Source organism: Lygodium microphyllum, chromosome 21, assembly GCF_053477565.2.
Source record: "Lygodium microphyllum isolate KBCC chromosome 21, Lygodium_microphyllum_v1.1.10, whole genome shotgun sequence".
NCBI classification, from domain to species: Eukaryota; Viridiplantae; Streptophyta; class Polypodiopsida; order Schizaeales; family Lygodiaceae; genus Lygodium; species Lygodium microphyllum.
Window position 1 is genome coordinate 105,395,785 of NC_141155.1, and position 27,708 is coordinate 105,423,492.

The window sequence follows — 27,708 nt, forward strand, 5'->3', positions numbered from 1 at the left end:
GCCTCACAACTGGCATTGGCAAGAGTGAAGGGCTTGTAGCCCAAGAGCCCCAATTATACTAGAGTTGTGGAGGCTAAAAAGAAGCTTCTAGATGATGACATCATTGATGATAGAGACAAACAATGAAATAAGCAATGCTAATGCAAGCAGTCTTCTAGAACTTTCCAAAGAATCCTTTAGAACCTTTGAAAGAATCTTATACAACCTTAGAATATTCTCGAACTACATTTCTTGGTCTCCATCACATTATCCTCTCCTTTACTGACAAGTTTTACGAGGAGCCACGAGATTTCTTGGTAAGACTATTGGCTTCAATGGATGTCGTTGATGAAACTTCTTTACTTTAGTAGGTGCTTAGTGAAAGTGGGAGGCTAGTTGCCATGTTTGCTCATTAGCATCATAGCCCTTCTAAATAGAACCATTTAATGCACTCATTCTGTTGTGTACGTGCTTCTTGTATGAAAATTGTCCCTTGAGTTGTCAAAATTGTTTACAAGTATTTTGCTGAAACAAAACATTATTAGGCTTTCTTTATTTTAAAAATATTTCAATTTCTTTTATTGGTGCACAAATCTAATACTAGACACGAGCGTAGTAAATGTCGAAAGGTCCCCAAGAACAAAGAACTCTAAAAACCTTCATAATTTCAAGTACAAAGCAAAAGGAAATTTGCACGACATGAGACCAAAGAGACAAATTGGGTGCAATCTCCCCCCATGCCTTCCATGAGCACTTCACAAGGCCTGTATTTATTGATTTATTTATCTTCAAGCTAAAAAATAGCCCACTTTACAAATAACATGCTTTTGTTAGGAGAAAAAACTAGAAAAATCTAAAGAAGTATCCAAGAGGGAAAAAGAGGAAATAAGGCTGAAATAACAAAAGGAGGAGGAGCGTCTCAAGAAATAAGAGGAAGACATAGCCTTAGCCATTAGGAGATCAGTTGGGAGAAACCCTCAAGAATCAAAGAGATGATGTGTAGAGCAAGCAGTGGTGGCGTTGGGTAGCACTGGGCGATGGCATGAATCCAAATGCCTAGAAGAATTACTATTTTTGATGGGTGCGTGCCTTGTTACTAAAGGCATGGCGCCAATATTTATTTAAGCACGCTTATTTATTAAAACACTTGACAAAACATTTATTATTTTGTATACGCATAGGCGCTCGGTTAAATATTTCATAATTTGATATTTGTATTTGGGCATTACTTGACTTTTGGTCGCCCAAACACTTTACTTTCTATTTAGGCAAACCCAAACGTGAAATATGCCTCCTGGCATCATTTCTTTTACAATAAGGATTAGCTCAATCTCTACTTGAGAACTTGAAAAATATGATTGAAGATTTGATATCAATGGCTACTTTTTATGAGCATTATGTTTACAACGTAAGGTCAAATTAATACAATGTGCATTTACACTTCAAGGCTCATGCAACTCCCTTAACACCATACTCAACAATTTGGTCTTCATAAGAATGTCCACCCTCAGTTACCAAGTTGGAAGGAACTATTATATAAGCTCTTTATATATTAATATTTGAATGTGCCTCATTATTGCCTAAGAGGTCCTTCGCAAACCCTCTTGATAATTTGAGTTGATGGAACTTGGCATTAGGGCCATTAGTGCTTTGGTTTGAAAAACAAGCTACACGAGATGATTGTTCATATTCTCAATGAGTGTTCACAAAAAGGTTGAGGTGTAAGGTCTAAGGGGCCAATACATTTGCGGCCCTTGAAAGCAATATAAACCTACTTTTATAACCTAGATGGACAATTTTTGTGAGGTTTCTTTGCATTGGATTGGAGGAAAATGTGGATGTGAGCTTGTGATTGTTGTTACTAATTTTGCCCTGCTTTGGCCTGGCATCATCATTGGGAAACTTTCTAAGAGGGCAAAAGTTTGGTGGCACCTATTGACCGCTCTACCCTAGTGCCAAGCATGGAGAAAAACATTTAAATTTTGGAGTGGAGATTTGTAGAATGGGTAAAGATAAATCAATATTAATTAAGACTTTACGAAACATTATTCAAGTCTTTGGAAAAGACCCACAAAATTCAAAGTTGAGGGTTTTTAAAAGAAAAAGAAAAAGAAAAATATGATTCCCAAAAGTGTGTTTTGTGAACATGTGCCTAGAAGTGGCGTTTCTACATAAAAATGGGATACATAGAAGTCCGATTAGTCCGTCAAAAGAATTGTCTACGTGGCGAGCAGGCCGACGGTGATTGGCTAGAGTCGGCCAGAGTGGCTTAAAGTGACGTGGTAGGCTGCCAGTGTGGACACACCATAGACAAAGGGACCACTGTCTGACAAAGCCTCACAATCGCAGCGCAGCAGAAGAAGAAGGAGAAGAAGAAGAAGAAGAAGAAGTAGTAGTAGTAGCTGCAGAGGACGACAACCACGACGACGAAAAAGAAGGCGGTAGCAGCAGAAGAAAAGGACTCTTACGGCCACAATCGCCCAGTCAAATTTTTAAAGCCATTTTGCTCCGCCATCCATCCCGGCCCTGAATCGCAACAGCAGTGGCTCACATGACGCGCTTCCTCCGCCTTCTTTTCCGCCTCTTCGTGGCCTTCCTACTACACAGCGTCCCGAGCGTGACTTCTGACGCAGGTATTTCTTCCTTTCGCTTCTCAATTTTGTCGAATTTAGCGTCAGTTTCTCCGAGGATTAGTACCATTGATCTGCATCATGCACCTTCTTAATCCCTTAATTGTGGCGCTTTAACGGCTCCGATCTTCAAGGATATACCTCATGCGGTCTTTGAGAAAGAAAGAAGAAAAAATAGAATGGCGCAGTACATGCTATCTTTTGGCGTCTCTATAATGCAAACGAGGTTCTCCTTTGCCAATCACAGAAAAGTTCCATGAACTACCATATCTTTCATTTGAAGTATCATTTTAAATGTTGGCGTCTCTATAATGCAAACGCGGTTCTCCTTTGCCAATCACAGAAAAGTTCCATAAACTACCATATCTTTCATTTTAAGTATCATTTTAAATGTGTGCGTAGCCTCACAAATATAGCCAATTTTGCATGATTAGACCTTTGTGAGATCTGGCAATTAAACGCTGTAGTTGCTTTATGAGTGCTGCCTATTTCTCTACAATGGACCTACATACTGTTATATGTCACTTCTGTAATGGTACAAGATTCCTTCTCCAGTCAATTTTGCTCTTTTTTTTTTTGAGGTTGAAGCAATTGGCTTTGTCTCAGCCAAATGAGGGATCACTCATGAGTCATTTGAGATCTTAGAGAGTTATTGCAATTAGACTCAGCACCTTGTCAGTCACAACTTCATTGAACATTCCTGGAGGCTGGAGGCTGGCAATCTAGGTGTATTTGGGGCATCATTTCCTTGACATCAAGTCAGTTGTGAGCTTTCCATTAGGCCAGCTTGGTGCTTTTCCAATGAGAGGCTTACATTCCTTTTGTTGTCCGTGGATAGATCCTTTACATTACCTTCGAAGGATGGGACCTTTAAATCAACTGCAAACATGAGCAATCGATTCAAGTCACTTCTCCACCTAAATCATCTCATCGGTTGAAGTTGTGGAATTTTTGTGCTGTGGTGGATGCAATGCCCTTGAATTTTTGAGCTTGGTGAAGGATTATCCATTTTGGAATCACATAGCTCCATTAGGCTATTCCCCTTAGCTTGACTGATTGGCCATGGTTCCTTTTACTGTATGCCATGTTCAATAGCAACCAACCTGCCCCTAAACAACCATCCTTGACCAACTCGCATACCACCTAGGTTACCACCCTTAGGTTCCTTACGCTAGTTAGGCTACCTTCCTTTGGGTTAAGTTAGGCTTGTCCTTCCTTAGTTTAGCTAGAATCTTTAGGCTACTTCAGTGAGGCCCATAGGTTATATGTTCTTCGACTAAGGCCTCTTTTAGGCTACAATATGTTAAGCTAGGCTAGTTCCTTTGTAGGCTAAGCTCTTCTTAGCCCTTTCATTCTTCTTCCACTATGTACTCTTTGTTCTTTTACTGCGCATGCTCTTTCATAGATTCATTTAGCTCAAGCTAAGTACCAAAAGCATCTTAGTACGGAGCATTGGTATGCAAAGTTCTAGTTTCTCCTTTGGTATCACATGCTGGGTTTTGTATTTCGATTATGGACAAACACTTTGGGGATCTACTGGTCTTGGTTGGGTTAGTGGCATGGATTTTCAGTCCTTGCCTTGGTCCTCTGCCTCTTTCCCTTCTCTTGAGTGCCTTGTTCTCTAGTTAGGTTCTTGTGAGGTGCAGGTTGGTTGATGAAATCTGATGGCAAGATGTGTTAAAGGGGAACTTCTATGTTGATGGCAATGATCTAGGTGATAACACTATGGTAGGTGATGATGCTGTTTCTTGATTCCATGCGGTTGAGCTTTACCCTTGGATCCTTGAGAAGGACCTTATGGGGTTTGGCTAGGGATTTAGTGATATATTCCAACCACAGGTTTATATCTTGATTAACCAAAACCCCTACCATAATATCCTCCATTAACCATTTCGGTATCCTTGTTGGAATGGTCATGGCTTTGTTGTAGGTGAACAGGTGATGGAACATGTGTTGTGACCCTAACTCTTATCATGTCAGATACCACGGCAATTGCCTTTACTCATTGGTCTTCCTGTTGGGGTGCTTTCTCCTTCTCCTTCGATTCCCTCTCCATTGGGTTCTTCTTGTCATGGTGGATTGCTCCCTTGGTGGTTGTGCCTTCGCACTTTTGACTAGCATTGGAACCTCTTTTTTGTCTTTAACATCGACATCCCTTCCTTGTCACATCTACCCTTGCATTGCATTCATTTTCATCATGATGAAGGGCACATGGGCAAGTGAACAATTCTCCTATTAGGGCATTGTCCAAATGGTGTTTTGTTGCATGAGCATGCTCCTTTATGCATTACCCCTTTGCATTTGCTTTGTGTGCATATGTTGGGAATTTGGAATAGATGTAATCCATGCATTGTGTAGCATGTTTCCCTTTTACCTTGTGTAGCAAAGGATTAGAGCTCCATAGCTACTAAGAATGAGGTGGAGATAGAGAACTTGATAAGAATGGGGATGGTTCTTTTTAGAAATGGGACATCGATAACCAGGTGAATTTAAGTATTTAGAGACACTTTGAAAGCACACTCAAAACATCGTATTGCACTGTTGAAAACAAAATGAATGGTGCATCATATATTAAGACTAGTCTATGATGCAAATTAAGTGCATATGGAACTTGTTTGTAGATTTGATCTATAGGGCAATGAACATAAACTTACAATACACACATTATTCAATTCCCCAAATAAAATAAATGACACAAAAAACTTGAGAGCTAGAGCGCTCAGACACATAGATGTCAGATTGGCCCTCAAGCTGAGTTCCTGTTACTGTATTTCTTTAATATTGAAGATGAGTCTTTACATGAATCACTTGTGATGTGCTTGTGTGATCAATGTGGTTGTCACAAAATAGAATTTTTAAAAAATGATCCCTTGCGTGCGTGGCTCTTCAATGGACCAAATTTACTCAAATTGGTATGTCCTTAGTTGCTCTTGCCAACCTTGACAAATGAGCTTTGAATCTGTCTCAGCTACATATTCAAACTTGTGTGTCTTCAAGCATGTAGAGCTGCAATCACTCTAGTGTTGACTAACATGACATTGAGAAATGCATCCATGGTTTGTTATCACTAACACATTGCAATCAATGAGGAATTCACATGAATCTCGGTCCTAGATCGATCTAATTCATCAAATGAGGCCTCAGCCCTGATTGTTCAACAATCTTAGAGCTTTGCCCTGATCAATGCACCTTCTATTCATTGTCAAATTGAAAGAATTCAGACATGTAAACCTGATGTTCATTAACCCTAATCTTTGGCATGCATTTGCCATGAGAATTGAGATTGGATGCTGAATTTAATGCTTTCATGGAAAATCAGACCAGCATGTTTGAATACATTTTCCCTAGTGTTTGCCCCGAATCTTCAATGATTTGGCGACTCAAAACCAAGGGGGAAATTGGAGGTTTTGGTTGGAATGTCCTCAACAAGCAATTCCACTCCCAAAACAACTGATTTGTGCAAACCCTAGCCATTGAGCTGCCGTAAATAGCAAACCCTCTTTTGATCTGCCACAAACAGCAAACACTAATTCAGATCTGTTGTAAAATAGTGTCAGAGGCCAGCAAATGCGGAAGCGTATGACTGGACTAAAATAAAATGAACATGGAGAGAAGAGGGGAAGAGAAAGAGACAATAAAACACAAAAATCTGCAGTGAATGGATGCTGAAATGAAGAAAGCAAATATGTACAAGGGCTGTCGAGTGTATCTCCGCTGGATGATCTCTCTCTCCACTTGAAAAACAAGTGAGAATGATTAGAGGTTGGCCGGCCTATAAAAATGCAATAAAATAATTAGGTGAGCTAATTAAAACTAGCCGACTGCTGCATACAGTAATTGCAAGAATAAAAAAAGAATAAAATGCTGCACAATAAATGCTTATGCCATGTGGCATCCTACATAGCATGCTCGGCCTGCGTGACTGCCTAGAAATGGTGGAAAACACATGATAACAACATGAAATTGATTGACCTGTATCCAGGAAATACATAATTGTGCTTGAGAGTGCTAATTGTATCTCTAACGAATAGAGCTTGCACAGTCTGAGAGAGAAAGGAGAAGAAAGAGACAATTCGTTGAATGAGGTGTCAGCCCTAAGTGTCCATGTTGCAAACCCTAACCACTAATTTGTGTCAAGAACTAGAGAGAGAATAGGGTTTGTGAGAAAAACATAGTGTGTGTATGCAAACTCTGAGAAGAGAAGAGAAACTCAGATGTATAAGATGATGAAGGATTAAAACAATGAAGTGAATTTGATACAAGGGTGTCATAGCACGAAAGATGCCCTGGAGCAAGGAGACTATCGAAGAAGCCTTTGAGTTTGCAAACGTAGGGATGATGAGGTGTTACTTGGAGCAGGGAGATTGCCAAAGAAGCCTCTAAATTTACAAATGCAGGGATGATGATTGATGCTAGTTATGCTGGGAGTCATGCCAAGTGGTGAGGATGAGTCAGAAGCTGAAAACACAAGTGTCAACAGCCTCTGATGTTGGCGCTTGGTGGAGAAGTTCGCCAACTGAAGTGGAGATCCTAGAAGTAGCAAACTCCAATGGGTGGAGCCTCTAATTGCCAAATGCAAGATGTAGGGGCTGCAAATTTGATGCCAGGATGGGTTGAAGGAGGAGAGAAGAATATGACAAACGAGTGGCACCCTTAGCATTCTGTTGCCATGATGAAGGGATGGTTGCCAACCAGAGAAGGAGTTTGAAACTAGCCTTTTTTCTTGGATAGGGTGGTAACATGATTTAAGACTAATTACAACAATTAAAAAATAAACAAATTGAAAATGCGCACTTTACCACTTTAATTTTGGACATTGGACACCCTATTAGCCCCAAAATTGGCGCCCCTTGTGGTATTTCTTTATCTTATATTGCTAATCCAAGTGCCTCTTTTTGTCAAAACTGATCAGTAAGCCTCCAAACCAAATTGCCCCTTGGTTTGCTCGGGGATTGGCCTTCACCTTGCTCCTTGAAAGGCAAATTCAGCCCCAAATCTAATATTAGCTGGCTGGCCTCTTGAATCTCCCTAAAGTTCCTCAATTTCAACTGCTGAAATTCAAGTCTTAGGCTCTCAATTTTGAGCACGTATCCTGAGGCAGTTGTCAAAACCTTAAATTTATTGTAAATTAGGTTTTATAGCAAAGATTGATTGAAATCTCTTTCTTTGATTGCTTAAACTGCTGGAAAATGCTGAGATAACTTGAGAGATGGCTGGGGGATGGAAGAGAATATTGCAGAGAGAGACATTTCAGGGTTTCATTGTGAGGCTTAGGACTACCGAAAAGATTGTTGCCCCCTCTTGTATGCTATCATTTGTACCAAAAGGATCTTGGGTTGTTGTCACCTGCTCTTGGAGAGCTCCAAACTGCTGTCACATGCTGTAGGATTGATCTTTGGTGGTTGAAAATCACATCAGTAGCCTCTCCTTGCTCACTAACAGCCTCCTCTCTCACAATGGTTGGAATAGACTTTCACCAATACCTAAAAACCTTTTTGCCACTTGCATGGGTAAGTTTTGCCAAATGGTGGCCTTCTAATCCTATTTTGTAGAATTATCTAGCTTATTTAATAATTATTCTAGTGCTTAAAAAATTATTTTCACCAGTCAATAATTAAATTGGCTAGGCCAATTTGTCTTCCAAGTATCCTTGGTAGTTATTGATACTTAGACTAGCATTAATTAATTATTTAATGCTCAGTCTCTAATGTCACCATTGACATTAGTGTCCAATAAACTAGTCTAGGCTCAAATTTGACATTGAGTATTACCTAGTACTTGTCAAGCATAACTTATTACAACTTTTACATTTAATACCCATTGCATCCTCGGGGTTCTTGGCCTATTACCATGAAATAACTGCCATGTGCATCACACGTGTTAAACAACGTTGCACATTTGATTAATAGCTTAATCAAATGTTATCAACAAGATTAAAGCATCTCAAAATTTCATGTCCCTATGACAAACCTCCCCCTTGAAAACCTTGCAATCATCCTCAATTGCACTGCATTGTGCCAAAGAAAAAGCATACTGTACTAGAAGTTCCATAAGGCATCGTAGTCACAACATTAGCCACTATTGTCCAACCATGCCACATTCCCCAAATCTTGTTGAAAATTTCCAGCCAACATAAACATAACATAAATCTGAAAATCAGTCTAGAAGTGTTGCTAGAAACCCATTTGATACATCCATAACTCATGTTTCTTGGTTGTTCTGACTTCATAACCATAGTAAAGCATATTTTCAGGATAAACCATGACTGAAACTCTCAATGGTGTTTACTCACATGTTGCTATCCATGGAGCCAACTATAAACCATTGAAAATTGAGCATAATCTGCTCATAAACTGATCACTTTGCTGATTTGAGAATTGATCACAAGATGTTGCAAATGTGACCCCAAACTGATCAGTAACTAATGCAAAAACTGATCCCAAAAGTAACCATAAACGGTTCTCAAACTGATAAAAAATTGAGCTGAAACTGACCATAATTTTGTCTCAAAACTATGGCAAAAACTCATGCTAAACTGATCATAAATTGATGCAAAAGTATAGTTCCAGTGCTCGGTTGAAACTCATACTCAATTTTTATACATCTCTTAGTGACTAGTACACTAGTACACTAAGTAGTGACCTCGTGGTAGACATATTGTCAGCACAATACCTTGGATGCATGCTGAATATATCCAAGATCCACTACATACGAGAGTTGTCCACAACTGGAGAAGTGGAAGTGTTATCTTCCCCTTTGAGTACTAGGCATTACTATGGACCTTTGCTCTATTGAACGTGATTGAGCCTGAACTGAATTTAGCTCTAACTGAATGGCATCTAGGTAATGTTGCAACAACTAAGGATGGTCCGCCAAGTTATCCTCTTCGATCCATTTTGCATCTATTGGTGAAACAACGCTGAAGCTTCGCCAAGAAGCATATGGAAACTTATCTCTAACTTTACTTGCATCAAACCTCCACAAGATTGTAGGCCCTTCTTCCCCTTAAGCATTGTGATGCTTTATACTTTCACATTGCTACAATTCCAACTTGACTAATATCCAATTTACTAGCCCCTAATGTGTACTTGATATGTGAGGAGCACCAGATACATAGGGAAACATTTGTGTTTGCATACTTTGGACCATTGTAATGTGATTGTGCATGGGAATTCACATGCTACTAGCCACACCAAGATACATTTTCCTATACATTGCATGCATTACTAGCAACATTTTCCCTCATGACCAAAACTGTATAGAGCATTTACATGACCATCATTAATACCGGGAGTCCCAAACATAGTGGGTTGCATATATGTGTTGTCAAACTTGCCACTTTGTGCCCGAGCATGCCAACATTGTTATATATGGGGTTATGTATATTACCAGCCATACCCAAATACATTGGGCCTTGCACACCATGCATTGGTTGCTACAGACCATAAGTAGTGTCATACATCCCGTATGTGGTCCCTAACCTACAATAGCATAGAAGCTAGTGCCACCACCAAAGTACCCTGGCTGCCCCATCATTGCATGCATGCCTTGTTGCCCAAAAAACATTGGATTGACACTTCCAAGTTGGCCTTCCATGTGCATCAATTGTCCCATTGGCATCATTTGCTTATGCTCACTATCCACATTTAGAACATCATGCTATTGTATTGGCTTTTCCTTAAGTGCATCTTGTTGTCTTGAAGCTCTCAAAGACGATTTTCTCTTCTTGCCTTTGCTGCCCTCTCTTAAGGGGTACAAAAAGCACATGAATTGAGGATCATTTACCAATTGCATAAACATTTCAGCTGTTGTCCTCAGTTGATGTTTAATTGGTGATAAAATTTCTCTTCCTCTTTTGCTGATCATCAGCTTCTAAAGGCCTAGAAGGACCTGCATTTTGGTCTAAACCAACATTATTAGCTTGCTGTCCATGTTCTGTGCCTTGTCCAAGATTAGACATTGCATTTTTCCCAACACTTGTGTGAATTATCAGAATGAGAAGCATCATCCTTGCATGATCCCATCTCACCATCTGAAAACATTCTTGTTGTAGTGCTTAGCTAAATACAATTTCAGCACTAGAACAAAGCTTTTGATATTCAATCAGGTGTCTCGGGACACCACACAAAACTGCTTGTGAATGCATATGATTGCATGTCCAGGGGATGACGATCTCTAAACCCTTCTCTTAGATCTTGGATAGGGCATAAGGTTAGGGAATCTGGAATGCTGTCAAAGTAAAGCTTGAGGAAGCACCTTCGTAAATAAGTCTACAAGATTGTTCTCTACCTTGTAGTATACCATATCAATAGTCTCATCTAGAAACTTCTCCCAAATGAAATGGTATTGGATCTTGATGTGCTTCGTTCTAGCATGAAATATAGGGTTCTGGGCCAAGATGCAACTCTCATTGTTGCATTGAAGAATGTTGAGAAATCCTTCACATGCAGTTTGAGTTCTGCGTTTTGCGTTTAGGATTTGCAGCCCCAAATTGGGGCGCCACCCTAGACCGACTGTGCCTATTTATAGGCCACTCTCATTCATTCCTTATGGCTGATTCATTCAGTCCTTCACCTACCTCTTCTCTCCAGCCTCTCCACTACCCTCACACCCCTTCAGGAGGACATTGCGATTCGTGGTTCGTGGCTTGTGCTACGACACCCTTGTTCCCTTCTATCACAGTCACTCCATGATTCAGATCTTCATCAATCCATACAACAGAGTTTCTTCTCTCTTCTATTCTCTTCTTAGTGTTTTCCGAGTTCACTTCGTGTTTCTCCGCGCAAACCCTACTGTCTTATTGGTACATCGTCTTTTGACATGGTATCAGAGCTAGATCTGCTCAAATAGTGGCAAAGATCATCCACTCCAGTGAAGGGAAAGACCGGTGGCGGGTGTTGAGAAACCCTTCACCCTTCACCCACAGTTTGTGTTTTTTGCGTTTTTGCATTTTGCGTTTAGGGTTTGCAGCCCCAAAAAGGGGCTTCATCTTAGACTGACTATGCCTATTTATAGGCCACTCTCTCATTCATTCCTTACGGCTGATTCATTTAGTTCATCACCTCTTCTCTCCAGCCTCTCCACTACCCTCATGTTGGGAATAAAGGCCTCGTGCCTTTTAAATGTGCTTGGGTGTGAACACACCCTTAGCACTTGTACTTATACATATATATCTATCTAAAAACCTAAAAATACGGACTCCTCATTGTACCTGAAAACGTGCTCACTCTCTACTTTGCTCTCTCGCACTCTCTGTCTCTCATTGCGCGTAACGGCTGTCTGCCTTGATCTCTGTGCGTAATTGGTTCCTACAAATTGGTATCCGAGTGTAAGGTGTTGTAGACGATCGTCAGGCTGAGGTAGAAGACCAGTGTGGTGATGAGACAGCTCAAAGGAGAGCTCTCGGTGGGCAGCAAACTGATTGTCGACGGACGGGTTGATTGTCAGATGTAGTACTAGCTGGCGTGCGACAGGGTACACTTCCTGTAGGCGACCATTGTTGGTGCTCGACGGACAGGACCAGCTGGACGTGCCAAGGACAGGACAGGGCAACCACTGTGTAGATGCGACCTGAATGCGACGGGGCTGCAGCTGGTCGGGGGTCCAGCGTGGACCACGGCGACAGCAAGCATAACGCGACGGCGACTACAATGACTTCTGCTGACAGCGACTACGACGACTTCTGTTGATGGCGACTGCAGTGGGCGGTCAATCATGCGACACTTGGCGGGTCAACAGACTCGTCAGAATTTTCTGAAAAATTCAATCTTGTTTTGAAATTTCTTTTGCCCACTGATGGGGTTTCGCGCGCGCAAGCACAAAATCTCAGATCTGTGCAAAATTGGCCAAGAAATTTGGGGATCTCAACACGGAATTGGACAATTTGACTCAGAAATTGCAAAGTCGATGCACATTTGCCCGGGAATTTTGGGGCTTTTCACATTTTAGTGAAATACTTTTAATTTCACTGAAATTAGTGCACGCAAGACTTGGAAAATTTGGGGATTTGTCCAGATTTGGTGCGAGCAAGATGCAACAATGATCTCTCTCTTAAAAATTGCAGGAATTTGTGACATTTTGTCCCCGCCATTTGGGGCTTTTAATGTACATGCACAAATTGGGCTGAAATTAATCCAATCTCTTGACATTGAGGCACATTGGACCCCGTGCAATTTTGGGCTTTTGCAGTTTGGGCAAAATCTGTGCTGCATTTGGGCATTTTATGTACATGCAGGTTGAATTCCGCGCAATTTGGACATCAACACTTGGTAAAATTTGGGGGTTTTGCTGAAATTGCCCTATTTTGGCAAAACTGGCCTGTCCTATGCATAAGAGAGGAAATGAGATGTGTATTTGATGCTTTCAGCACAAAATTTTGGAGCTTTTGACCGTTCGTGTCAAATTTTATGCCCGTGGGTACATGTACAACAGAAATTGCAGCTGAAATTTTGGGATTTCTCATGCAATGTGATGCATATGCCCTTGGAACAGCTGTAATCAGTTGGATAATGCTGTAGCACATGGTTTGGTGCTTCTGAAAATTTAATTACAGATCTGAAATCTGTGCTTCTGCGTGGTCATTTATTGCTGATTGGTACTTCTTTGTACCTTGGTCACTTGGGTGACAGTTTGGGCCTGCATTTGCTGGTTTTTTGGTCACATTTGGGCTGAAAATCATGGCTGGCAGCAATGACAGCAGTAATCTGATGCACATAAAGAATCTTGAAGGCACACATAATTTTGCAGTTTGACAAAAACAGTGCTACAATATCCTGTTACAAAAGAAGCAGGCAAAGCCGATCAAAACCAAAGGGACAAAGCCCGCGGACATGGATTAGAATGATTGGGATGAGTTAAATGAGCTTGCACACTCAACCATAGAGCTATCGATTTTTGATGCCTTGCTCTTCAACATTGAAGGTTTGGATTCTGCATATGCTATATGGACTAGACTGGAAGAACTGTATGCACAAAAGAGTGTTGCAAGCAAAGTGTATTGGCTGAAAAAGCTTATGGATTTGCGTATGAAAGAGGGTATAGCAATGTCTACTCACTTGAGTGAGTTTAACTCCATTTTCAGTCAGCTGGTTGCCTTGAAGTTCATGATTGATGAGGATTTTAAGGCTACTTTCTTGCTTTGCACTCTATTAGAGAGTTGGGATACATTTAGGACTACTATGAGCAATTCCAATGTAATCCTTTTGTATGCTTATATAGAGAGTGCTCCACTTATGGAAGAGATGAATCGGCAGAACAATGCATCCAGTAAGTCTTCTAGTGCTCCGTATACTAGGGACAGATCACAGCAAAAGGGCAAATATGATTTCTAGGGACGCAGTAAATCACGTGGCAAAGATGTTGAATGCCATCATCGTGGAAAGAAGGGTCACTTTAAACGTGACTGCTACAAATGGAAGAAAGAGAAAGGAAAAGGCAAGAAGATGGATGATAGCAAGGAAGAGAAGAATGACAGTCAGCCTAAGAAGAGCAGTTTAAAAATTGAAGAGGTGAATGTAGTCACTCATGACAGTGACAATGGGAGTGATGCACTTTTTGTCTCTTCACACTTTGGTGCACATGCTTTACTTGCAGATACAGATGATGACATGCATACCTGGATTCTTGATTCAGGTGCTTCCTTTCATGTCACCCCTCATTGTGTGTGGTTTGTTGCCTATACAAGGGGTTGACATGGTGCTGTCCATCTTGGGGACAACTATGCATGTGAGATTGCAGGTATTGGCAGTGTGCAGTTACAGTTTTGGCATGGCTCTGTCTTTACACTCATGTACGGCATGTACCTCAGCTCAAGAAAAGCTTGATTAGTATAGGGCAGCTAGATGATGATGGTTTTCATATCACCTTTGGTGATGGAAAATGGAAGATTTGTAAGGGATCTAGGGTTATTGCCAAAGGTTGCAAGAGTGATACTTTGTATCCACTTCATGTATCTAGTGTGCGTGACCATGTTGTTGCCGTAACCGAGCAGCCAAGCGTTTCTTTGTGGCATGGCCGGTTGGGACACATGAGTCAAACAGGAATGAAAGTGCTTTCTCGTTTGGGTTACTTGCCTTGTCTTCATTATGCTGATTTCGAGCATTGTGATCATTGCATTTATGGCAAACATGCATAGACGTCTCATAAAAAGTCTCTTTCTTTGAAATATTCTCCTCTAGAGTTAGTACATTCAGATATATGTCAAATGCCAGGATCATCTTTAGGGGAAAAGAAATATTTTGTCACCTTTATTGATGATTCTACACGGAAAGTATGGGTTTACCCTATTCGTAGCAAGGATGAAGTGCTTAATAAGTTTAAAAAATTCTTGGCATTGGCTGAAAATCAGACAAATAAAACACTTAAGTGTCTTCGCTCTGACAATGGTGGGAAATATGTGTCCAAGGCCTTTCAGGCATTTTGTGACAGCAAAGGGATAAAGAGGGAGCTCATTGCCCCTCATAATCCGCCCCAAAATGGAGTTGCAGAGCGTATGAATCAGACCATACAGGATAAGGTCCGTACATTGTTGTCTCATGCTGCATTACCCCATGGTTTTTGGGCAGAGGCTGTTATGACAGCCGTTCACTTGATTAATCGGTCACCAAATAGGTCTTTTGGGGGGGGGAGGGGGAGTTCCCCAAGAAGCGTGGTCGGGCAAGCCACCTTCATATGCTCATCTGAAAATGTTTGGGTGTGAGGCCTTTGTGCACATTCATAAAGAAAAACACAGTAAACTTGAGCCAAAGTCTTGTAAATGCATTTTCCTAGGATATGGTGACGAGGGTGAAATGGGATATAGATTGTGGGATCTTGAGAAAAGGAAAGTAGTATGCAACAATGCGTTATCTTCCGGGAAGATCGCATGTACAAATAGCCCGAAAAGACTGAGGAGGTCCGTAGGGTTGTATTCCGGGAAGAAATACCTTTTGTACAGCAAAATGTGCCCGCTGTACAGCAGCAAATACTTGTTGTAAATGAACCTGTAAATGCAGAAAATGATGCTGGACATGATCAGCCAGCTATTGCCTATGATAATGAGCCATTACATGTGCAGGAACAGCGAGGACAGCAAGCTGTTAATGCTGATTTGCAGGCTGAAATGGCAGGACAGCATGCTGAAAATGGAAATTTGCAGGAACAGCCAGCAAACAATGACCACTGGGTTAGGAGATCGTCTAGGGCTACTAGACAACCTGACAGGTTTGTTCATGGTGCAATTAATGTGGCTGAATATGTTATGTTGACAGACTGTGGTGAACTGTCTTGCTTCAAGGAAGCAATGAACAAACATGATAGCAAGAAATTGTATAAAGCCATGCTGTCAGAGATGGAATCTCTTGAAAAAAATGGCACTTGGAACTTGGTGCAGTTGCCTAAAGGGCAGAAAACCCTTCCATGCAAATGGGTTAACAAGATGGTCACTTCTGGTTCCTCACCAAAGTACAAAGCAAGATTGGTTGCAAAGGGATACAAGCAGGAGCATGGAATTGACTTTGATGAGATTTTCTCTCTTGTAGTCAAGATGACTACATTGAGAACCATTTTGGGCTTGGTTGCAGTTGAGGATATGAAGCTCATACAGATGGATGTAAAGACCGTGTTTTTACATGTGATCTGCATGAAGACATATATATGTAGTAGCTTGAAGGGTTTGTTGAACAAGGGGAACAAAAAATGGTATGTAAACTCAAAAGGAGTTTGTATGGGCTGAAACAAGCACCAAGAGAATGGTATCATAAGTTTGATACATTCATGCAGTCCCAAGGCTTCCATGGAAGTCAAGTGGATCACTGCTTGTACACCAAGAAGGCAACAGATGGCAGCCTGATTATCTTGGTTTTGTATGTTGATGACATGCTGATTGCTGGCAGGAATACTCATGCCTTGGATTCATTGAAGCAAAGTCTTCATGGCAGCTTTGACATAAAGGATCTTGGTGATGCAAATCACATTCTTCGCATGCGAATATCAGAGATAGATCAAAAGGCTTACTCTATCTCAGCAGAAGTATGTCTCCAAAGTTTTGCAACGTTTTAATACGGAGGGGGGGAAAACAATTGGGGTTCCATTGCCTCCATATGTGAAACTTAGTGCAGAGGACAACCCTACGTCTGATGATGAGAAGGTTGAAATGGCCAAGATACCATATGCTTCAGCTATTGGCAGTTTGATGTATGCTATGGTTGCTACACGTCCTGACATTGCCTTTGGAGTGGGAGTGGTTAGCAGATACATGACAACCCCTGGCAAGAAGCATTGGGAAGCAGTGAAAGGTATTATGAGATACCTCAAAGGCACAAAGGAGTTGTGCATCTGTTTTGGAAAGCAGAAGGCATCTGTTGTTGGCTTTACAGATGCAGATTATGTTGGTCATGCGGACCGTAGGAAGTCTACTTCTGGGTATGTGTTTACTTTCACAGGAGGAGCAGTCTGTTGGATCTCCAGGCTACAAAAGTGTGTTGCATTGTCTACTACAAAGGTAGAGTATGTGGCTGCGACTGAGGCATGCAAGGAGGCTTTATGGCTTTCACGTCTGGTGAGAGAGCTTGGCATCACAGAGTTACATGTTCTCCATTGTGATAGTCAGAGTGCATCATGCTAGTATGAAATCCTGTCTTTCATGTAAAGACAAAGCACATACAGGTGAAGTACCACTTCATTAGAGATGTACTTGACAGCAAAAGCATTGAGCTTGTTAAAGTGCATACCGATGATAACCTTGCAGACCTTCTCACGAAGGGTCTTCCAACAAAGTGGTTTGCTCATTGCTGACAGATGATGGGAGTTGAATAGATATATGTATTTCAGCTTTGTACATACCTAGACTTAGCTGATTCTTTTCTCCTCTTAAGGCACATTGCCTTTAGGTGGAAGGTTGTTGGGAATAAAGGCCTCGTGCCTTTTAAATGTGCTTGGGTGTGAACATACCCTTAGCACTTGTACTTACACATATGTATCTATCTAAAAACCTAAAGGTATGGACTCGTCATTGTCATTGTACTTGAAAACGTGCTCACTCTCTACTCTGCTCTCTCGCACTCTCTCTGTCTCTCACTGCGCATAACAACTGTCTGCCTCGATTTCCATGCCTAATTGGTCCCTACACCTCACACCCCTTCAGGAGGACATTGCGGTTCGTGGTTTGTGGCTGTCTTTATCATCTTCCTTGTGCTACGGCACCCTTGGTCCCTTGTATCACATTCACTCCATGATTTAGAACTTCATCATTCCATTCATCAGAGTTTCTTCTCTCTTCTCTTCTCTTCTCCATGTTTGCTGAGTTTACTCCGTGTTTCTCCCCGCAAACCCTACTGTCTTGCTGGTACGTCATCTTTTGACAGCGGGTTCGGCATCCACTTCTCTTTTTCTTCCGCTGCATTAACACCTTACCTGGCGGCTATTCTCTGCTGCTGGTGGCTGTTTTTTGTTGCTGGCAGCTCCTCCATGCCGTTGGCGGCTGTTTTCTACTACTAGCAGCTTAGCGAGACTGCTGGCGCTTTTCTTTGCAACTTGGCGGCTCATCCAGGCTCCTGGCGGCTGTTCTCTGCAACTTGTGGCTTCAACCAGATTGCTTGGCGGTTGTTCTCTACAACTTGGCAGCTCATCCAGTTTGTTGGCGGCTGTTCTCTACAACCCGACAGCTCCACCATATTGTTGTACCCTGCGTTTTTCTACTGGTTGCAACCTCTTACTGCTGGTAGCATCCTCATTCCACTGCAGTTTACTTCCAACCCTTGCACTGCCCTCATATCCCTTGAGGCGGACATTGCAGTTCATGGTTTGTGGCTAACCTCTTCCTTTTTCAGCAAGGGATACTGGTACCCATGGCTTCTTTACTAACAAATGACTAGATCACTGGGTGCTCCTAATGTGGCATCACTGGATACACCACCGATGCTTGCCGACTTCGATCTTTGCTCCCCACCCCCCGGAGTATATGCATCTCCCACCCGGCACTACCTTTGCCACCTCTCCTTTTTGGGCCACAGAGATCGTTTTGCATTGGCTATCAGAGTACTATACTCAAGGCAATAAGACGTATCCGATTCGCACTAAGTGCTTTCGAGCACATGGAGGATTGATTGGCGCTATGACCTCTTGGAGATCGTCGCAATGCCAGCTACAGTCTTCTCCCACCTATTTTCAGATACAGTGGCTACTATGGCCTGCGGTTTTGCAGGCCGCTCTATTGAGAGATAGTGATTGTTTGATACTGTCTCCTCGTTAGTTGGCTCCTTTGAGAGACAGTGGTTGCTCGACTCCTTCCTCTTCTTCGGCTTCTTAGTCGGCTCCATTGAGAAGCAGCGCGACTGTTTCCCACTCATTGCTCAGTCTGAGCCCTACTCTTCACCCTCGCCTACTTAGGTTTCGAGAGGCCACCTCTGGGAGCTCATCACCACCCGAAATATCTTCTTCGGCACGATCGGCGACACTTCCTTCATCCTCATACATTTTAGAGTCCGCGATCCACGAGTTTTTGGATTCCCTATCTACCTCAGAGGGGGATGATCTTTCTTTGCCCTCTGAGAGGACATCTATATCTACTGCGACTTTAGAGAGGGACTCCTATTCCTCCAGTTTTAAAGGAGGTCCCCACCCACCACTCAATCCTTCACACACCCTGGCGGAGGCCTTTTACCTTCTTCTTCTACCCTTGGATGGAGTGGCTTCCTTCCAGCGGTCATCTCACCTATTGATACCCAGGATCTTGAGGATCTACCTAGATCAGAGCCTTGGAGATTCAGCCACAACTTGGTGACGAGGCCTTCGTATTCCTTCTTGCATGGATGCATGGAGCTAGTGGCTTCTCTCCTGAGGTTGAGTTTTGGGTTCTCTAGTTCACTCTGTCTACTGTTCTTTATTGCAGGTTACCTTTCAGGTGGAAATCTTGGATCTTAGGGGTCCTCTACATCTTCCTCCTCCTCTTCTTTTTGCCTTGGTCACTTGGTCAGCATGGAGCCGACTCTCGAGATCAAGTACGGGCATATCGTTATGATTCTCGATACCACACAAAGTCCGACATTCCTCCTATGCATTGCATGATTTCATCATCTTTGTATACTAGGATGCTTGGGCAAGTGAATAATTTCCTCACGAGGGACATTGTCCAAGTGGCACATGCTCCAGGAGCATTCTTCAACCTATAGCATTCCATCTCCACCTCACTCTTCTCTTGTTCCCCATTTTGGGCCTGAGAGGGGGTGTTGAGAAACGCTTCACATGCAGTTTGCGTTCTGCGTTTTGTATTTAGGGTTTGCGTTTAGGGTTTGCAGCCCCAAAAAGGGGCGCCACCCTAGATTTATTGTGCCTATTTATAGGCCACTCTCTCATTCATTCCTTACGGTTGATTCATTCAGTCCATCACCTCATAGTTAGGGTTAGGGTAACTCAGTACAATGAACACAGTGAATAAATGAAATGATATAACTACTAATAATACGATACTCATGCAGCAAACATACTATGCAGTGAATGAATACTGAACCTCGAACTCCTGTATCTCAAGGATCAGGGCAAGGGTAATGAGCTGGAGAGTGTGTTGTACTCCAAACAGATCCCGAATCGCAGGAAGGCAGCCTCCGGATATCGAACACCAGCAAACGCAGCAATGAGAGCTGGATCTGATGCAGACTGCAGTCAAGAGAGAGAGAGTGTGCTGAAAACACAGGCTGTAGAGGGAGGTAGACAACAAACACAGATAGTGTGGAGGTTGGCGGCAGCTGAGGAGAGAGAAAAACTGTCAAGCGCAGCTAGAGAGAGAAAACTGCCATACGCAGTTGAGGAGAGAGAACTGCAGACGACAGTTGACAGGTGAGAGAAACTGCAGCGACTGCAGCAAGAGAGAGAAAACTGTCAGGGCAGCAACTGGGGCTTGCAAACGCAGCAGTTTGCTGAGGTAGCAGGCTGTATGACAGCAGTGCAAATGACTAGTAGTCAGTTGCCAAGCAGAAACAGCAGCAATCAGCCTGTGGAGGGCTGGAAACAGGCAGCTGACTTTAGGGAATAGTGATGGACAGCAAGGGCTGAGATGTCCTCTGCGAATGGGGTGTGGGCAGCAAGCTGATAACACCTGAAACCTACAAAAACGAGATTAAGGAAAGAGTGGAGGGTTGGCTGCCAATTTATAGAAAATTAGGGTTCTAGATCCTCTCCCACTTAACTCTTTCGATCCGCTCCCCATTTTAGGGTTTTGGCTAAAATAAGCCTAAAATAAGCATGTTTTGGGGCTGTTTAAGTGGCTAAGTGCATTTCTTAGCACAACATCCACTACCCTTACACCCCTTCAGGAGGACATTGCGGTTCGTGGTTCGTGGCTGTCTTTATCATCTTTCTTGTGCTATGGCACCCTTGTTCGCTTGTATCATAATTGCTCCATGATTTAGATCTTTGTCATTCCATACATTAGAGTTTTTTTTCTTTTCTCTTCTCTTCTCAGTGTTTGCCGAGTACACTTCGTGTTTCTCCTCGCAAACCCTACTGTCTCGCTAGTGCGTCGTCTTTTAATAAAGAACAGTAGGACCTGGTTGCGGGCAGCCAAGCTCCTCCAATAACGTGCAAAGCCACACAGTCTCACGTGGTAGAAGATGCCGCCCGATACTCCGCCTTAGTCAAAGATAGGGCAACCGTGGATTGCTTCTTGTTGCTCCATGAAATAGGATCGACACTCAAGGTAAAGCAAAAACTTGTTGTGGACCTCTGGTGATCCACATTGCCAGTCCAATTCGAATCACTCCATCCTATAAGTACCAAGCCTGCATCACTTGTACCTACTGGATAATAGATCCTGAGATCAAGGGTTCCCCAAAGGAACCGCAAAATTCTTTAAGTAGCCTGTTAATGCACCATCTTGGGTTCACTCATGAACCCGGCCAGCACACCTATAGTATAACATAAGTCAACACAAGTATTAAGAAGTCAGATCAAGGGGCCAACCAATGGCTTGTAACGGGTAGCATCCGCCAAAGAAAAATCGGAATGGGCTATGGCCTTCCATTTCGGATCCATAGGGGTCATAATAGACTTCCATCCCTCCATCTTATGCGTAGTCAAGAGCTCTTGCACATACCGCCGTTGGGAGATAAAGATCCCCCTTAGAGTTTGATAGATCTCATGACCTAGAAAGAAGTGAAGAAGTCCCATATTTGTCATCTCAAACTTCTCATGAAGTGCTGCCTTTGTTTGCTCAACCATCTGGGCATGGTCACTTGTCACAATCAGGTCGTCCACATAAAGGATAAACAACACACGACCTCCACCTGAGGTGTGGACATAAAATTGTGGGTTGGCCTTGAATGCTGATATTCCAATCTCTCTTGGAGGAACAAGTCAATCTTCTCATTCCAAGCACGAGGAGCTTGCTTAAGGCCATAGAGGGCCTTCCTCAACCTATACATCTTACCATCAAAAGAACCGAAGCTTGGAGGTTGCTCAATATAGATCTCCTCCTTCAACTCCCCATTCAAGAAGGCAGACTTTACATCCAATCGATAGATTGGCAATCTCCTATGGCTAGCCAAGGTAAGAATTGCACGAATAGTAGCCATCTAAGCTGTAGGGGCAAAAGTATCATGGAAATCAACGCTCGAGCGTTGTGCAAAACCTTTAGTAACAAGGCGGGCCTTGTGCTTGTCCAATGTGCCATCACTGTGGTACTTGGTCTTGAAGACCCATTTGACTCTAATTACCTTTTTATGAGAAGGCTTAGGCACAAGGTACCAAGTGATGTTCCTCTTAATCGACTCTAGCTCTTTCTCCATGGCTCACCGCCAATGTTCATGCTGTAAAGTCTCCTTCACGGAGGTGGGCTCTTGATCCTACATGGCACGAGTCGTCAAACAGTAATTAGTGTACACAAGGTCGATGTAAAGTGCATGATTCCTCCAGGAATGCCACGGGCCATCTTGCGACTGCCACTCCTTAGGGAAACCCTCAATCCTTGTGTCACGAAGAGTGTCATGTGCCCAACAAGGAGGATGTCGGATCTCTTCTCGTTGCTGTCCATTTGTTGAAGTCTTTGGAATGTCCATCGAGTGTTGGGGCTCAATCGAAGAGTCTGGTGTTGGAGAACGAAGCTCCTCATCCAAAGAAGAATCCTCAAGAGGCACGGGCTCCAAAGGGACAGTCTGTTGGTGCCCAACTATCTCTTGGATCTCGGTGCTCCTCATCCCCCTCTGAGGTTGGAGTTCCACGAATCGAACATCACGGCTCGTACAGACATCTTGCTTAATGCGATCATACAATCTGCAACCCTGAGACTGTGAGCTATAGCCCACAAAGACCTGCCTTTTGGAAGCCGCTTTAAATTTATCATGTTGTGTTTTCAGGATGTGAACATAGGCGTCACACCCAAAAACCTTGAAATAAGAAACATCTGACTTAGATCCAAAATACCCCTCATAAGGTGTCATACCAACAATTGTGGAAGTAGGAGATTGATTAAGAATGTGGATTGTAGTAGCCACAGTCTCAGCCCAGACACTGAGGTGTCTGTCTATGCTCCATCATGGTACAAGCCATCTTGATCACGTTGCGATTCTTCCGCTCCAATATGCCATTCTATTGAGGGATGTTTTGTGTCGGCAAACTCTTGGTGGATACCATGATTTGCACAAAAACGAGCAAGCTCATTAGAAACAAATTCTCCACTCTTATCCGATCATAGGGTCTTTAGTTTTCGGCCCAATCGGTGCTCCTCAAAGAGTAACCAATCTATGAAGTTGGAGAAAGTCTCTAACTTCAGCTTCGAAAAATAAGCCCATGTAATCCTGCTGTAATAATCCACAATTAGCATGAAATACAAGCTCCCTTTAAGGGACTCCATCCTCATAGATCCACAAAGGTTGGTAGAAATAAGCTCCAAGGGTGTTGAAGACCGTCTCGAAGCCTTTCTGGGTATAGCATCACGAGTTTGCTTCCCATGGATGTGGGATACACACGGTTGCTGGCTCACCACAATATGTGGCAAATCTTGAACAAGTTGTCCCTTAGATGCCTTCCAAAGGTAATCATAGTTGAGATGGCTAAACCAAGTATGCCAAAGCTCGGACTATGTTTGAGAGGTAAGGAGAAGAGAAGTCAAGGCAGAAAAAGACCATAACTTGTAGACTCCATTTGCCTCATAACTTGAAGCAAGGACTTGTCCCTATCCATGCTTAAGAATGTGAAAGACATCCACATCAAACTCGACCAAGAGGCCGAGGGCACAAATCTTGTGCATCGAAAGTAGATGGTATCCCAAGGTTAGCACATAAAGCACCTCGGATGTATGGGTACCACCTTGCCCATTTGGAATAAGATGCATGTTATCCCATCCCTAAATAGGGATAGAAGAATTATCACCAATGAGAATCTGCCCATGCGAAGGCTGCAAATGTGCAACACATGCTGTAGAAGGAGTCGTGTGCTGAGATGCACCACTATCAATAATCTACTCTCGAGTGTGGGGGGCTGTCAACGAAGCATTAGAGGCCTTTAGGGTCGATGCCTCAACCATATCCAAGTGGAGAAAAGCAGCCGATGAGGGAGCAGCCATCGCTTCAGAATCCTTTGAAGATTTCTTCTTCTTCTCCTTGTTAGGGTGTTCCTTCTTCCATTGACTGGTCTTGCCATAGATGTGACAAGTGGAATCCTTTTCCTTGTCCTTCTGTGATTCATCCTTCTCATTTTTCTTTTGTTTCTTTCCCTTTTCTGAGAGCACTAACCTATCAATGCCTCTGATTTAGAAGCATTGGTTCCTTTCAACTGCTCCTCTTGCTCCAAGACCATAGGAACCAACTCCTTCCAACGAAGAGTCTCTAACCACCTTGAGGCAATCAAGGCAAAATAAAAACCATTGAAACGAGGCGGTAACTGTGACAGAAGAGTTATCGCCATGTCTTCAGAAGTGATCACCTTCGCTACGTTCTTCACTTGCATTTGACGCTGCCTTAGCTTGTTGATATACTCCCACATAGAATATGACTTGTCGACACTCATGGTCCTCATCTGCACTTCCACAGAAACTCGTTTCATAATGGTCATGCGATTATACATTTGATCAAGCTCCAGCCATATCTCACGAGCCACCGTCAAATGCTCTATATGGGAGATCATAGCTGTAGTACATGAGATAAATAAAAACGAGTGGATGGGAGCATTTAGTTTGTCCCAATGCGCTTGAGCCTTTGCCAATTCCAACTTATCACTTGTAGAGAGTTTGGACTCATATCTCGAAGAAGGACAGTGGATAGCCTTCGTAACAAGCTTTGCCAAATCATAGGACTTCAAAATGGCAAGCATCATAACCTGCCAGATGTGGTAGTTCTCGTCATCAAGTTTTTGATTTGATGGAAGAGCTAGTAACACGGGTACCTTCCAATCCATGATCGCTTGAAACTCTGTCTCGGTCGTCTCGGAAGACATCTTTACCTAAATTTCTTGCACAAAACACAAAAAGTAGCCCCCTTTCATTTGACTGTGTTAATGCAGCTTGCTAGGGCTCTTCTCTGCTCATCCCGCTCCTTCTTTACCCACTGGAGGTGATGAAAGGGTAAAATCTGCACTTGAAGGCCCAAAATGCAGCCTTCTTCCTTCTCAAACAGCAAAAATCATTAGTAGCTTCAGCAATTGTACTCCTTTCTCGCATGCCCATACTCGCCTCAGCCTTGTTCTGATGTGCAGCCCTCCTGATTGCTCTTGAACGCTGAAAACGCAGCCTTATGTTACACTGAAATCTCCTCTTCAGGTAGGTAGTCAGTCCTTCAATACTTTGATACCATGTCAGAGTAAAGCGGTGTGGAAGCGTATGACCAAGATTGAGAGTGAATAGAAAGAGGAAGAGATAGTGGAACACATAGAACTTGCAATGAAGAATGCTATAAAAGAAGCATATATGTACATGGGTGTAGAGTGTATGTTTGCGTTGTCTCCACCTGGAAGATCTCATGGGTTGTGAACCTCCAAGTATGTGCAGCAGTCTCTATGATTAGTAATCTGGAAACTTTTGATTGAAAATATGTGTAAATGTGTGGAGGTTGGGCAAAATAAATAGCCCAAAAGAAATGCTAAAAATAATGCAAGTTGGCTGTATTAAATGCAGTTGAGTGCAGAGAAACTGACCGATTGCTCGTGCTGTGCCACGTGGCACCTGCGATGATTGTTGCTTGCTGTACGATTGGACTGCCACATGTCTTGCCTATTGCGATTGCACAAATTTTTGCCACGTGGATATTCTGCCTACTCTACCACACAAAATTGCTTGTGAATGCATATGACTGTTTGTCCAAGGGATGACAATCTTTAACATGTGACTATCTAAGTGTAAAGGTCTTGACTATCTGAGCTTTCTGGTCAATCTAACCGCTCGACTAAATTTTCCATTTCTCTTGGGTATCTTATCAATGATGACCCAAGTATAGTTATAGGATGTTCTAGCCATTGGCGATCCTTAAATAGAAAGATGTACATTTAATCATGTTTTGAAACACTTAAATAATACAAATTGTCTTTCAAAGTATACGAGCATCAAATTGATTTGGAATCATTGAGCCAATATGTCTTGGTAACAATTGATTTACAAAAGGTTTATTATATCCGTTATTCTTGAAATTCGTCTTATCCTCACAAGATGTTGAAGTATTTCTGATCCTATAGCTTCTTCATAAGCTGGAAATATTTTTGGATAGTCTTTAAAATACTCTTATGGTATCCATTTAAAATCTAAATGAGAGTAATTTTTAAATTTCAAAAGAAAATTTTTAAAAATGTTTCTTCGTTGTTTCTTGATTATATGAAAGACTATTTGCTTTGGTTGAAGTATCTCCTCCTGTTCATCTACTTTAGGTGGATCCTCTTTCGCATGTTTCAATGGTAGAGGCCCTTTATAAGACTTTAGAAGATGGATATGAAAAGCATTGTGAATTCTCTAATGCTCTGGAAGTTGTAACTTGTAACAAACATTATTAATCTTTTCGGTGAATTGAAATGGCCCATAAGTTCTTGCTATGAGCTTAGTGACTTGGAATGAAGGCTTGTTAGAGTTTCTTAGACGAGCTTTGTCAAATTTCAGCCACATCCAATTTTCTTTTTGTAAAATCGTTTGTCTTTGAGGCTTATCTGTTGCTTTCTTTTGTTTTTCTTGAGATCTTTGGATAGCTCGTCTAACTTGGGCGAAAGCTATATCCATATCATGCATGAACTCATCGGCATGAAATATCTCCTCCTTGGTTTTGAGAATAGGTAATAAGAGTGGTTTTCCATATATGATTTCAAATGGTGCTTTACCTGTAGAAGTACTGTGTTGTTATAGGCATATTCTACTAAAGGCAAATACTTTTTCCATTGTTGGTTGACTTCATGGCAATAGTACTTAACATATTTGATGTTGTGAGATTGGCTATCTCACTTTGACGATCTGTTTGATAATGATAAGAAGAAGAAAAGGTAAGCTTTGTACCTAAATTTTCAAAAAGAGCTCGTCAAAAGAGAGATTAATTAAAAAAACTAATTTAATAATTATTCTAGTGCTAAAAAACTTAATTTCACCAGCCAATAATTAAATTGGCTAGGCCAATTTGTCTTTCTTAGACTAGGCCAAAATCTGACACTGGATACCACCTAGTACCTGTCAAGCATAATTTATTACAACTTTTGCCTTTGATATTTACTGCATCCTCGGGGTCCTTGGCCTATTACATTGAAATAATTACCATGTGCATCACATGTGCTAAACAACCTTGCACATTTGATTAATACCTTAATCAAATGTTATGCGCAAGATTAGGGTATCTCAAAATTCCACGTCTTCGTGACAAATACCACTACGTTCTTTGGTTCGACCATCTCAATGTTATCTATCTACTCATGGGCAAGTATATTGGTACTCTTGCCTATGCTCAAAGCTTCATGCAATGAAACAAAATACATCTCATCATGAGATTATGCCACAACTCCACAAATGGATCTCTTATGATTGTTGCTTCATCATCTACAATTAAGGTTGCTCCATTGCATATCCATAGCATCTTCGTGATCTCTACAACGTGCTCGACCTTGCTTCTCCTCCTCCAATAGAGAAGTATGTAAGGTTCCTAATAATGGTAGTGTATGTAGGGCCATATTC

The 27,708-nt window shown here is 42.2% G+C and overlaps 1 protein-coding gene across 1 annotated transcript in view; it reads left to right on the forward strand.

Moving 5' to 3' along the window:
• Positions 1 to 2,302: 2,302 nt before the first annotated feature.
• The window catches only part of LOC148018381 (dnaJ protein P58IPK homolog B-like), a 71,661-nt gene continuing 46,255 nt past the window's right edge, over positions 2,303 to 27,708 (forward strand). Inside the window, exon 1 of the mRNA XM_087662011.1 lies at positions 2,303 to 2,612. Coding sequence (XP_087518137.1) covers positions 2,531 to 2,612 — 82 coding nt within the window. The 5' untranslated portion in view covers positions 2,303 to 2,530. The remainder of the gene's footprint in view (positions 2,613 to 27,708) is intronic.